Here is a 13,293-nt window from a genome sequence, read left to right on the forward strand (position 1 = left end):
GTCATGCTTGGTGTTGTAGATTCAACACTCATCTGCCATCGCCGATATCAATACACCTGCGTGTTTCATCATACTTCGTATTTCTCCCATACAGCCGATGGTCCAGGGGCCCCTCCTCCCACTCCTTGTCTCAGCATGCTGGTCTTCGGCGTGCTGGACTTGGGTCCTGGTCCCAGGTTCTGAGGACGGATCACTAGTCGGTCATATCTCAGAAACGCGATGTCTCCTCTCTCCCTGGCCTCCTTTAACTTCGGCATCAACTCCTTTCTTCTCTTCCTCACAGCCTCGGTGTAATCTTCATTTATATAAATGTTAGATCCTTTGAGCTTCTTAGCCTGCTGCAATATGTGGGTTTTGTCTTTCTCATTCCTCAACTTTACCATCACCGCCCTTGGACCACGATCGGTGGGTTTCCCGACTCTGTGAGCCCTCTCCATCTCAATTTCATGTTCAATCTGTAGATTGTTTATAAGAATCTCCTTAACTTTGCCCTCCGCATCCATCCAGCTTTCTCCAGCTGTCTCCTTGATTCCCGCAAAGATCAAGTTTTTTCGCTTGGTTTGTGCTTCCAAATATTCCACTTTATCCGATATGACTATTAAGCTCTCACAGGTCTTATAGACGTCCTCCCTTGTATCTTTGATTTGTGTTGTCTGTTCACCCATGGTTTTAGTTTAACTGATCATTATAAAACTGTGGTTTAAAGCTGATGTGGAAGAGGTTATTTTCTTTCTTTAATGATGAAGTGAACTCTTAACAGATATTTATACCAAATGATCTCTAAAAGATTTAACAAGGAACTTGTAAATCAGTATAATTTGTGCTGTTTATAATCAGTCACCAGATGTTCGTGTGTAAGATATAATGCAAGTGAAATGGCTTTTGATTTTTATTTCGGATTAATGGCTACTTCAATTAACACTTTTTCTTAGTTTATTTTATGATAGAAAAAAAACTAACTAAATTACTGTATACCAGGGTCTGAATTAGAATGAAGTAGCTTTCATTATAGCAGCTTTGTCTTGTAAACAGACTGTAGTTCTGTTGCAGAAAAGTCACAGGCAGTATGTTATTTGTTAAAAATGTCCCTGTACAGCCAAGATCCACCCGCACAGGTGTTTTTTTACTTAGCCTGATTAACCGTCTTCCCGCGACTGCGTGGGCATGTAGAGATGATGGACAGTTGCCTCACTCTTCTGTTGCATATTTACTTTTTTAATGCCACATAGTTCAGTGACAGTGTAATTTCCAACATAGTGTCACTTCCACCCGAGTCTAATCAGCCAAGCTGTGCAAGGCCTCACAGGAGTTTGGGTGCTGATTTCTCTTCGCCTATTTATTTGCAAGAGGCATGTTTAACATTACAGGAATCCCTTGGCATTTTGAATTGTATCTGCACTTGCCTCTGTCAGACACTAGCTTGATACTTCAGCGGAACATTTTTCCGTTTAATGGCTTGTTAGAGATCATGCGGCTATCTGTGTTGCCGAGCTGCCACCACTAACAAGCAACTGCCACACCTTTTTCACCAAAATATGGCAGGGTCCTGGGGTTCCTGGTGAAGAAAAATAAATAGGAAATTCTAAAGCCCTTTGTTAACATCAGAGAACGGGGACACAATGTGATAAATATGACTAAAAACATAAACCATAATGGAAATAAAACCCACAAAAAGCTATAACCTCAACAAATAAAAGGAAAGGCAAAACAAGCCCATGTATTTTCAACAAGGATACTACGGATCACAAAATAGCTGATGCACATTTAAGAAAATAATGTGACTCATATGCTATGACCTCTGAAGTCACCAGATCACAACACAACTGAACACTTAATAAGGTCTAGACCGTACACTACTATAAGGAAAACTCAACAAATACCCCTTGAGCAAGGGGGTCACATGGGTAAAGGAGCATTTTTTTTTAACTATTTCATTTTAACAACTTGTATTCTGTTAATATTTTTGTAATATTAATTAGCACACGGGCAGCACGGTGGCACAGTGGTTAGCGCCGTTGCCTCACAGCGCGAAGGTTCCAGGTTCGGGCCCCACCTGGGACCTTTCTGTGTGGAGTTTGCATGTTCTCCCCGTGCCTGCGTGGGTTCTCTCCGGGTACTCCGGCTTCCTCCCACAGTCCAAAGACACGCAGCTTAGGTTGACTGGTGTTGATTGGTTGTTTGTCTACATAGGAGTGCATGTGCGTGTGTGTGGTTGTTTGTCTATGTGTTAGCCCTGCGATGGATTGGCGACCTGTCCAGGGTGTACCCTGCCTTCGCCCGATTGCCGGCTGGGATTGGCTCCGGCCCCACCCGTGACCCCGCTCAGGGATTAAGAAAATAGGTAGAAAATGAATGAATGAATAATTAGCACAGGACACTGCCTGACGTATAACTGAGGTAACAGGGGAGATGTAGAGAAGGCAGGAAGAGTTTAGGGAAGGAATTAAAATTATACTCTGAAGTGGAAAAACGGTGCAGTTCACCAACTTGTCAGTCGACTGCACTGACTAGAAGGCATGGCTTGAAAATAATATATACATGAGAATATGGTGGAAACTTCTATAATGTTTATGGTATGGAAATGTAAACATTAGAAACAAAGCAAAACTGCAAAGAATAGTGAGATAATAGAGGCAGACCAGGTGCAGCTGAACAAATCTTTCCATATTACATTCTCATCCTTCTCGCTCTAGGAGCTTTTACATAATGGCCTCCAGAGAGGCAACCTGACAAGTACGAGCAAGCACCACATTTGAACAAATCCTTTCAGCAAATTGCAGTTAAAATATTGAATGCATAACCTCTACTGCATTGGTTCTTTCACCAGCTACATCTTACAGCCAGCCCCGCATTTGTAATGTATTTATTTATTTTTGATAACTCTATGTCTTTCATGGTTATGTTGCTTGCTTATTCTTGACAAATGAAACTAACTTTCTGTTACCGCCAATACAATGGAGATGAATGACACCCAACAAGATATAATGTCCCAGTACATCAGGATAGCACACGCACCTCACTCTGAACAGTTTATACTGGGACTACTGGTAGAATGTGGACAGATGAGCAGCCTTGTTTTGGTAAATGACTACATCACATTACAAACGAATGAAGGTTTTACTTCTGCTGTGTTTTACAGAAACATGATCAGCTGAAGAGGTGAGAGGCAGAGGTGGCCGTTCCAATGGCGCAGACTGAGCCACTGCTGCATCCGGACCCAAAGCTAGAAGCAAAACTGACACCTTACAGTTTCAGGACTCAACCATCAGTCATGACTGTTTCATCAACCATTCGTCAAGTCCAGTCTCCAGTTCTACTGTCCCTCCTCCTTCTGTTTACTGCCTTTGCAGACTTTTGTACAGCCGCTCCACCCCAGCAAGCCCGCCCTCCTTTCTTATATGGACAGCCTTTTATCATCTTCTGGGGCATCCCTGACTCTTCTTGCTCTGGGCAGCCAGATCCCAGATCCTTTGGAATGGAACGGGAGGGCCGTGTGGCCGTCTTCTACGAGGACACACTGGGAAACTATCCGTATTTTGTAGACAAAGACACACCAGTCAATAGGGGGCTACCACAGCACATACGCCTAGACAACCACCTCCAGAAGACACAGCAGGACCTGGAGGCAGCTTTACCTGCCCCAAGGTACCTGGGGTTGGGAGTGTTGCAGTGGGCGGAGTGGGCCCCCCAGTGGTCCAGGAACCAGGGGAAGCAGGCAATCTATCTGGAGGCATCAAGAAACCTGCTGAAGGCTTTCTTTCCTTACTGGACCCCGGAGGAGGTGGAGAAGTGGTCACAGGTGAGGAAAAGTCAGGGAAACTAGGGAGTGTAGCAGAAGAAAAGGACAGCACTGGAGGCAAGGCGTAAGGGCGAGAGGCAAGACTGCATGAAATGAAAAGGAGGGAGATAGATGAGTAAATATGAAAAAGAAAGAAGAAGGAAGGTTGAGGGGGCAAACTGTGAATGCTACCATCATGTGGTAGAATGTACAAAATTCAGATGGAAAAAAAAAAACTAACAAAAACCATAAACAAACTTCCAAAAGAGTTTTTTTCTTGAGTCAAGAGAAACTACTCAATGAAAATCACAAATATCCACATTTGCTTTTGGTTGTTACAGTAACGTACGATAATTAGATTGGCAATGATATTTCATGATTATGTGAATACCTTTAAAGAGGAATTAAAGAAGAAATGGGAAGAGGGAAGCATAAATATGTAAAGAAGAAGCTCAATGTGAATTCAGATGAAATGTAAAGATGGTCCATTTTATGCTTAAAGAAGAGGAGGGGAGTATGGGTATGTCCCAGGCAGTAATTTGACAGCAGGCAAGAATTAAACTTGTCTGTTGCCGGGTTTGAGTTGCTCTCTGTGGCTGATGTCTGTCATCAGCCAAACATCATTTGTGAGGAAAAAGGCTCCACTCTGACACTGCTCACTGAGTGTTTCTGTATAGTTCGACATTTTTGGAAATACACTAATACAGAAAGAGAACTCTCACTAAATAACATGCCATATCCACTTTGCTTAATCTGTACAAAAATAACACTTATTTGTTTTATGGGTGTTATGCTGTGGATTATTTCCTAAATCTAGTTGCTAGGCAACTAGCAGAGACTCCAGGCAGTGACTCCTGGTCAAGAAATAGTACATAACCCAGGCATGATGGTTTTACACCACATTTTTGAGCGGTTTAAGATGTGACGTCTTAATTAGTGAGCTTTAAAGATGCCGGTAGGCTTGTGTCAATTTACAGACTGGTGTCGATCCTCTCATCTAACTCTGGGAAAGAAAGTGAAAAAGCATTCCCAAAACCTTTCCCTCAAATGCCTAACAGATCAAGGTACTTCGGCATATTGAAGCTAAACTCCCATGAATCAAATTCGACCATAAAACATGGTCACTGATCCGTTACATTGTCCATGATGGCATGTCAGAAAGAAAACTATTCAAATGAAACTACCTCAGATGAAATCTGACAAATGGTTGGCAAATTTCTGTTGTGTCACAAACTTTATGCCGTGTCATGTCCATTTCATATGAACTATTCAAAAAAGCATGTTTTTTATATCACAGAACAGGTTTGAGAGGAGTGAAAGTGATCTATTGATTTTGTCACAGGTGGACTTCGAGGCAGCAGCCCAGTCAGTAATGATGGAGACTCTACGGGAGGTCAAAAGGTTACGGCCTAAAGCATTATGGGGAGTCTCCCCTTACCCCAGCTGCTGCAACGGTGACCCCGCCCAAACCATGTTAGCCAATTACACCGACCAGTGCCCTGCTGCAGAGATGGCTCTTAACGATGAGCTTCTGTGGCTCTGGAAACAATGCTCTGCGCTCTACCCGCTCCTCACTCTGGAGAAGCTGCAGGTTGGTAATACTACTGCTCTACGCTGCTGAGTTGTAAGCATTCTGATAGTTTGCCTTCCTTTTATCAACTTCCTCAGTTTATCATCATTTATTTGTACAAACAAAATAAATCCAAACCTATTATAATAAAGAGAACAATCCAGTTAGGGAGAACAGAAGCCTGTCTTCAAAAGTAATTAGAGCCCCCCACCCCCCCGAGAAATCAAGTCAAAAAAGTTTTGAAAGCTAATGTCCAACTCTGGTTTGTTCCAGTAACACACCTAAAATTCAGTGAAATGAAAAATGCCAAGTCTAGTCCATCAGTGAAATTTCATAAAAAGTTACAAAACCCCTCCCTGTCAAAGCCAGTGCATACCAACATAGTAAAGAGTAAACCCAGCAGATAAAGCAGTTCACTGTACAACTGTTTTGATATGTCCCCTTTCCCTAGGGTGGGACCTCTGGAGCCAGGCTTTATTTATCCTGTCAAATAAGAGAAGCACTACGAGTATCATCTCTGCCTGTGACGGAGTTTGATCTTCCTGTATTCCCACTGGTCAAGAGCGTCTACACCTCAACTAATACTTTCCTATCACAGGTGTCATACAACATCTGATATGTCTAATATCTACATCTGGGTCAATGATAAAGCAGAACAAGAGGCGAAGAGAGACAGATGTCTTGTCTGTAATTTTGTGGCTGTGGTTTTATTTGGATGTGAGACTATTTAAAAGCTGAAAAAGTGCTTTTCTCATCATTGATCCACATTTTTATATAAAATGTGTAGGATTTGGGGTGGAAAAAAAAAAAACACCTTCATATTTCCAGGGTAATGGAATATATGCTGCATCATGCAGTGACAAACATAAAGCTGAAATGGAGCATGCTGTGCTGTGACTCTTACATTTTCTTTCTGCAGGCAGACCTGGTCAACACCATAGGAGAAAGTGCTGCCATGGGAACAGCCGGAGTTGTCATCTGGGAGAGAAGCGGGACTAAGACAGAGGTACACATCTGAATAAAGGGCATACGCACATAAATATTGTATGTGTGCACACTGCCTGAAGCACTGGCATTTGTGCACATGATTGTTTTCAACAATTTTCTGCCTGGGATTATATTTTTATAAAGACAGCTTCACCATGCTTTTCATCTTACTATTTAAATCTCCAAAGCATGCTTTGCGTTTGTCGTCTTCATCAATATGCAGCATGTTTTAAGAAAAAAAAAACTTGCACCTATCTTTATAAAAGAAATGTACACAGTGGAACTAGACTCACAAGTCAGTCAGATATGTACACAACATTAAAACCACTTGGCAATGGGCATGTGAGCATCAGAACTGGACGACAACACAGTGGAAGAATGTTGTGACTGATAAATGTAAATCATCTGTCAAGAGTATATGTCAACCAGCAAATAACACAATACAGAAATGTCAGACTAGGTTTGATTGTAATTAGAATGCTCATTACATTTTGTTCACTGGTGACAATATAGTTACTGGACTTTTAAAAACTCCCAAATCAGAAATACAAATACCAGTATCAACTTCAAAAATCCAGTATCAATCTGGCTATGGCACAGTGTCTAGTGTGATCAGTCAACCCATATAACTGTTTACATCAAACTGTTCATTTCCCAGAGAGAATGTCAGGACCTGGCAGAGTTTGTCCGCAAAGTCCTGGGACCCTACTCTATCAATGTAACCACTGCAGCTCAACTCTGCTCAGTCTCTCTGTGCCGAGGAAAGGGCAGATGTGTCCGTCGAAATCTAGAAAGCACTGCCTATATCCACCTCCCATCTCCATCCAAAGTGAAAGAGAAGGTGCCAGAAAAGGTGAGAGGATGTACATTTAAGTACAGTAGATTTCAATATTTATTTGTACTAGTTTAATAAAGTCCTGCTTATGCACTGTATTCTAGTTATCAGCAATGCTGTGCACAAGCCTGACGCCTACTCCTAAAATAAGCCATAAGACAGAGGAATGTTTCAATTTGTTCAGATATAAACCAGACTCATTCTGTCCTTGGTCTAGCACTGGAAACATCATCAAAGCAGATTGTTGTCATTATGCAGTCATAACACAACTGCTCTGTAATGAATCCCACATATATGAAGGTCATAAAGTTCAGTTCTTTGTCGAACTTGTTTTGGAAATGTGCTGTTCAACATTTGGTGGAGCTGCATTTTACACTGTATTTTATTGTTGAAGTTACTGAGGAACAAACTGCGGTAACCATGGACAAATCACGCTCGCAGAAAGGTTTACACATATGAAACTGGTGAGAGAGGCTGAAAACATCAAAGCTTTTTAAGAACAGCTTTGATTGCGTCTTTGATTCCCCCCTTTTTTCAGCCGCTATTGATTTACAAAAGCTTGTGTACTGAAAGACTTGTAAAGAAACAGAAGTTCCCTCTGTGTGAAAAGTTGGAAGCAGAACTCATTTTAAGTCACGACTGATAAAAACAAGCAGGCGTGACTTCGGCAGGGAGTCCAATTGTTTAAACAGTAAGAAAGCAGAGAAGAAAACAGTAACTGGGACATAACAAGGGATGATCTGGCGGAGACTGAGCCTCCACCAGTGAACACAAAAACACCGATTCTTGGGGAACACTCTCCACGTTTTGCAAAGCTCAGGATAGGCTTTTGGTAATATAGGGCTACAACACAATTTAAAGTATGAATATTGATTTAACTACAGAATACTGTCCAGATGTTTTTGAATTTTAGCCATATTATTTTATCTTCCCTCTCAGGCAGAGGCAACCAAAGCCACAGATCAGCTGAACACAGACGCTAAACCAATTGAACCAGACCCAGCTGAGATATGGAAGAAAGATTTCCAGTGCCAGTGGTACAAGACTGCAGACAGAGGCATTTCAGACCAGCAGCCCCCCAAAGATAGAACATCTGTTGAGGGAACTGTAGAAGAAAAAGATATAGTGGGGACTACAACTGCTTCTCTAACTATAGCATCTACAGTAAAAGGTGCCTCTGTGACTGAGTTAAGAGGAAGCAGTGGAAGTCCAGCACCTTCACTCAAAGTAGCTACAGACAGTGGAATGAATCTGCTGAGTGCCCCAGATGGGACTGTTCTACTGTTGCTGCTGGCTGGGAAGCTATGCCTGGAAACTTAAAATGTGAAATAAACCAGCCTTCACCTGGAAGGGCCAGGCTTTAAAGGCTCTTGTGAAGTGTCCTTGTGCAAGACACTGAACCCCTGCTAGCTGCAGGTTTGCTGAACATACACTCAATAAAGCGTCACAAAGCAAATGTAGATGGAAGACCAAACCTATCATTGGATGTGCCAAGAGACAGTGGTACAAACACTCATCACCTTTTCAGTTTCTACTGGCTGTGTTTAAACTTTCTTCAGGAAAGGAAAAATTGCAGACTGGCCTATCGGTGCAACATCAGTTGCCCAACCACAGACGCATGCACATTTCATTGTTGTTGTAAGTTTGTTATGGTTGTAAATAAGTCAAATAAAAAAATATCTAATTCAAAAATGAAGGCAGTCCAAAACTTGCAATGAGGTTTTATTGTCTTTGCACATTTTGCTTCTCCATTTACTTGTCAGTGCTTTATCTCAAAAATATTTCTTAATCTTAAAAGCCTAGTGTACTCAGGAGATCCTCTTGTCATTAAATATACAAGTTGGGTTAAAGGGCCAGTTCACTATACAAAAAAAATGAATAAAATAAAACATAAAAAGTAATGTGGTCAACAGATGTGACAGTTTGTACTTTATACCAAGTAAATGGGACACTTTCTGAAATGAGACAGGGATTTTTTGTCCACTTTTCAATTCTGTGATTTCTAGAAATAAAATTCCATTGACCATTGTGTTGCAGTAGAAATCTCTGACTTTTTTTTTTAAACCCATACAAATAAAAATCAAAATAATTGGCACTGCGAGATACCACATTTGTAATTGGGGTGAACCGACCCTTTTATTCTACCCTTAAAGTAATTTAATTTGTGCAGAGTTTTTGTTAAAATTTTGAGTCACATATTTTAATACTGATCACCCGTACAGATGCAGCATACTGTCAAAACCATCCACACTTTACATTGGTGGCTTCAAATACTCTACAGTATCTTCTGCCGGACCTCTGGTGAAACTGCACAATTCAACAAAGGCCTTTGTGATACAACACAGTAGGAAGAGCACAGATGTAAACAACAATTAAGAACAGCTAAATGCTATTTAGCTGCTTTCATTTGCAAGGACCTGGTATTAAGCATGCTGACGCACTCTCACTGCTTACTGGGACTCTGGAATACAACTTCATATCATCAGAAGCACCTGTGCTTTTCCCACTATGACAACTCAATAATGTCTTCTGTTTAAAAGGATCCCTTAAATATTATTGTGGTGATACGTCAATGCAGTATCTCTTCATTCAAAGGACACACCAACTCAGAAAACAGCATTTTATTTCATAGGCAACCTGCATATACAGAATATATATTTTTATTTATGCATTGTTTGTCTGCCTGCTTCCTCCCCCCTCCAAATCCTTCACTGTTCCTTGAAGCGGTATACTATAAGGAAAAAAGAAATACTTGTTTTTGCAGCTCATGTAAATTTATTTATTTTTCATAAAATATACACTCAAGACAAAGGGTATCTAAATCATTTTTAGTTACAGAAAGAGACCATATGTACACAGGTACATCTGATTGTACAACGGAAAATTAATTAATCATACATTTATATATTATGAACAAGAAAGATCCTGAAGATCCTTTTTCTCACCTCAAAAATATGTCAAGGGCCCCAAATGTCCAATCTCAGGACAATTTTACTTTTATCTGCAAAAGATCATTTACATCTTTACAGCGCTGTAAGCGTTTATGTAAATTCCAGTATAATCACAGGAACCTGGGTGACAATAAACCTTAATATTAGCCCCAGCTTTGAGATGATCTTCCATTAACCTGTGAAACTAAAACTTGCAGACCGTTTTAATTCCGTACCGTCATTTCATAACACTCACCCAAATTCTGAAGGTATTTCCTGAACCCTCATAGACTCTTCTAATGATATGGAGTCAAAAATAATCCACTTAGTTCATTTTAATTAGTTTCTCAGCTATGCATGTTCTTCTCATATAAAACAGACAGTGACAGAAATTACGTCGTCACTCTGGCAATGTGTGAAAGGGGCTCGACTTAGTGAATGTATTATTTAAACAATTTCAATAATAATTTCACTCAATTTTCAAAAATAAATTAGCAATAATATATTTATGTATTTATATGCAACTTTTATCAAAACATTTTTTTAAAAAGCGAGAAAGACCATCATTTCCTGTCGCCATCTTTGTTTAAGTGAAAAGAAACTGTATGACCTGAGAAACTGATTAAAATGATCATTTTCCTGGACTGGACTGGATTATTTTTGATTCCGCATTGTTAGAGAAGTCTATGAGGATTTGGGAAATACCTTCAGAATTGGGATGAGTGTTATGAAACAACGGTATGGAGTTAAAATGGTCTGCAAGTCTCAATTTCACATGTTCATGAAAGATGACATCTGTGACCTGAGTGTATTTAAGACACGAGAGTCACAAGCTGGGGCTACTTTAAAATAATTGTTTTAATGATGCTCCTCGTCTCTCTTTGAGATTTTCCTTAACGGGTTTCACAAGCTTTTGCTGACAAGGTCAAGACAAGTGACAAGGAGACAGAGAGCAGATTTTACACTGAATGCAATCTGAGCTGTTAGTGAAGCCAATAACACGATCTTTTCCAATAGTGATGAAAGCACAACAACAGGTGCAGAGCGGTATGTGGTGACAGTTTAGACAATGCTACTCCATGTTTCACTTCCAAAGCTCAGACTTTGAAAAGACATTCAAACATTATACAGCAGATTTAAACATTAGTATGGGTACTTACTTTGCTTTCAGTATTACTCTGATAAGGTATTGTAGATGAAAAATCCAAAAGTCCACCAATCCAGTAGGTAGTTTGGATAATCCATAAAATAACAGGGATGGAAGTATCAACATAAGACAACATCACCGACACTACTCAAGCCAAGTTGTTTCACATGAGCAAAACCGACAGTTAAGAGCTGAAACCGAAATCTAACTCATCCACTGAAGATTAGCAGCTAATTTAAAGTCGTTGGTTGCCAAAGTACCAATACCCCATCTTAAATTAAATTGATTCAAAATCTCTTCTAATAATTTCTTTAAACTGGCTGAATTAACACAGTCTGATTAATGACAACTTTATGTTATTCAATTACATGTTAGGAAGTGAAAACACTTTAAATTGTTTCAGATTTAATTAAAAAATGGTCTGGGTGGCTTGTCTATCTACTGTGCATTCACTTTTCATGACATTTAAAAGTCAAACCGTAAATATCTGATACTGTTCAGGTATTTAAGATATTTTTCTGGTTATGTACTTAAAAACATCTTGGAATTCTCTTACATCTTACAGAGATGGCAGGTTTAAAATTAGACCTACCATTTGACTATTGCCAGTTTTTTTCTAAATGATAGGCAGTCAGAAAAAATCTTGATGGGAAACATGAAATATTTCATTTACTCTTAAGCAGCATTTGAGCTTATACTCCAAAAGCTCTAGTGGGGCTGTTCAGTGGCCACCAGTGGCATAAATCTGGCTGTACTGGTCGCCTCCCAATGACACAAACAAGCAGCGAAATAGCATGCATGCTGTCAAACTTTAACAAATAAACATAAAAATACAGACGAACATGATGCTTCCTTTCTTTCATTCAGCTTGCAGTCAAAGAAAATCCGATCTTTGTTGCATAAGAATAAAAATAAACTGTTTTTGTGCAAAAGTCACTTCTTCCCAACAGTTTATACCGGCCTCCTTATAGGCAGGGAGAGAAACACTGCCCCCATGTGGGGAGGGGAGGTTAGTGCAAGCGGAACCAAATGGGCTGGACGGAGAACAACACACATTTCCTCCTTGGGCGTTCAGGCGGGAAGTGAGGATGTCTATCTCCATGTCTTCAAGGATCTTATTTATATGTGTCTGTGTGTTCAGGGACCAAGTGTCTCTAAACAGGGTTAACTTGTGAGATTTTCTTAAAGGAAGTAATGTTGCATTAAAAGAAATCTCAGCCCCATGAGCAAATCAAGCCCAATTCATTTAAAATCTCACAAACATGGTCACCTTCAGACAATGAAAATGTGGGGGTACTATGAGCAGTAATCATCCAGCATGCCTAGTAGCAATATTTCCAGGACTCCAGGGAGCACGTAATCCTCACTGCAGTGTGTGTGTGCGCTACCTGCAAGTTACTTGATGTTGGATCTTTGCAGCTGGGATGTGCTTTTGGACCAGGAAGATGGGGTTACTTGCAAATTGCCTCCAGAGCATCCAGGGTGCGTTTGATGTCACGAATCTGTGCAGCCAGGGTGTGTATGGGCTGCATGGAACGATCCAACTCCTCACAGCGAGCCATCAGTGTGTACATGCCCTGTGGGAGCAAAAAATGCAAGGCAGGCAGTGAAAAAGCTGATGCTTTAAGATGAACCTCAGCCAAATCAGCAGTGGATAAAATTATGGCAACATGACACAAACTGCAATTTCAGAGAGTTCTTTCACAACACAGTGACAAGTGTGTGAGATGAAAAAATAGTGATGTGAAAAGAAAACAACAAATCCTGCACTTTGTCCATTGCTTGTAATCACTGAATTGATGACAGGTCAATAAAACCCGGAGAATGAATCAAGTGTAAATGATTAGTGACGGCGCTGTCAAAGTGAGCACACATGATGAGCAATTATTTGTTTACAACATAACACGATATTCAAAAAGAAATATGGTAATATGTGCATCTGAGTGGATGTAGAAAAGATAACAGATTTTCAAATTAAACTGGAAGTAAAAGTTCCTCTGTCATCGGTCTGTAATCTGTCGATGGTGACTGGACTCACTCAACCTG

The 13,293-nt window shown here is 40.3% G+C and overlaps 2 protein-coding genes across 6 annotated transcripts in view; one reads left to right on the top strand and one right to left on the bottom strand.

The window, feature by feature from the left end:
• The window catches only part of LOC109973767 (hyaluronidase-2), a 17,175-nt gene extending 7,557 nt beyond the window's left edge, over window positions 1-9,618 (top strand). For both annotated transcript variants that reach the window (XM_020623571.1, XM_020623570.1), the window contains exons 2-7: window positions 3,140-3,799; window positions 5,121-5,369; window positions 5,800-5,946; window positions 6,268-6,354; window positions 6,994-7,188; window positions 8,110-9,618. In XM_020623571.1, coding sequence (XP_020479227.1) covers window positions 3,185-3,799; window positions 5,121-5,369; window positions 5,800-5,946; window positions 6,268-6,354; window positions 6,994-7,188; window positions 8,110-8,490 — 1,674 coding nt within the window. In that variant the 5' untranslated portion in view covers window positions 3,140-3,184 and the 3' untranslated portion in view covers window positions 8,491-9,618. The remainder of the gene's footprint in view (window positions 1-3,139; window positions 3,800-5,120; window positions 5,370-5,799; window positions 5,947-6,267; window positions 6,355-6,993; window positions 7,189-8,109) is intronic.
• Window positions 9,619-9,798: 180 nt separating this feature from the next.
• Window positions 9,799-13,293, bottom strand: part of borcs6 (BLOC-1 related complex subunit 6) — a 10,428-nt gene continuing 6,933 nt past the window's right edge. The window contains exons 7-9 of one of the 4 annotated variants that reach the window (XR_002276872.1): window positions 12,636-12,824; window positions 10,116-10,171; window positions 9,814-9,901 (exon numbers count right to left, since the gene is read on the bottom strand). Coding sequence is in view for 1 of the 4 variants with exons in the window: in XM_020623592.1 (XP_020479248.1) it covers window positions 12,699-12,824 (126 nt within the window). In the remaining 3 variants the exon portion in view is untranslated. Of the gene's footprint in view, window positions 9,902-9,925; window positions 10,172-10,848; window positions 12,825-13,293 lie in introns of those variants that run through there. The other 3 variants (XR_002276874.1, XR_002276873.1, XM_020623592.1) reach the window with 3 other exon arrangements.

The sequence above is a fragment of the Monopterus albus genome, unplaced genomic scaffold (assembly GCF_001952655.1).
Source record: "Monopterus albus unplaced genomic scaffold, M_albus_1.0 scaffold305.1, whole genome shotgun sequence".
NCBI lineage: Eukaryota > Metazoa > Chordata > Actinopteri > Synbranchiformes > Synbranchidae > Monopterus > Monopterus albus.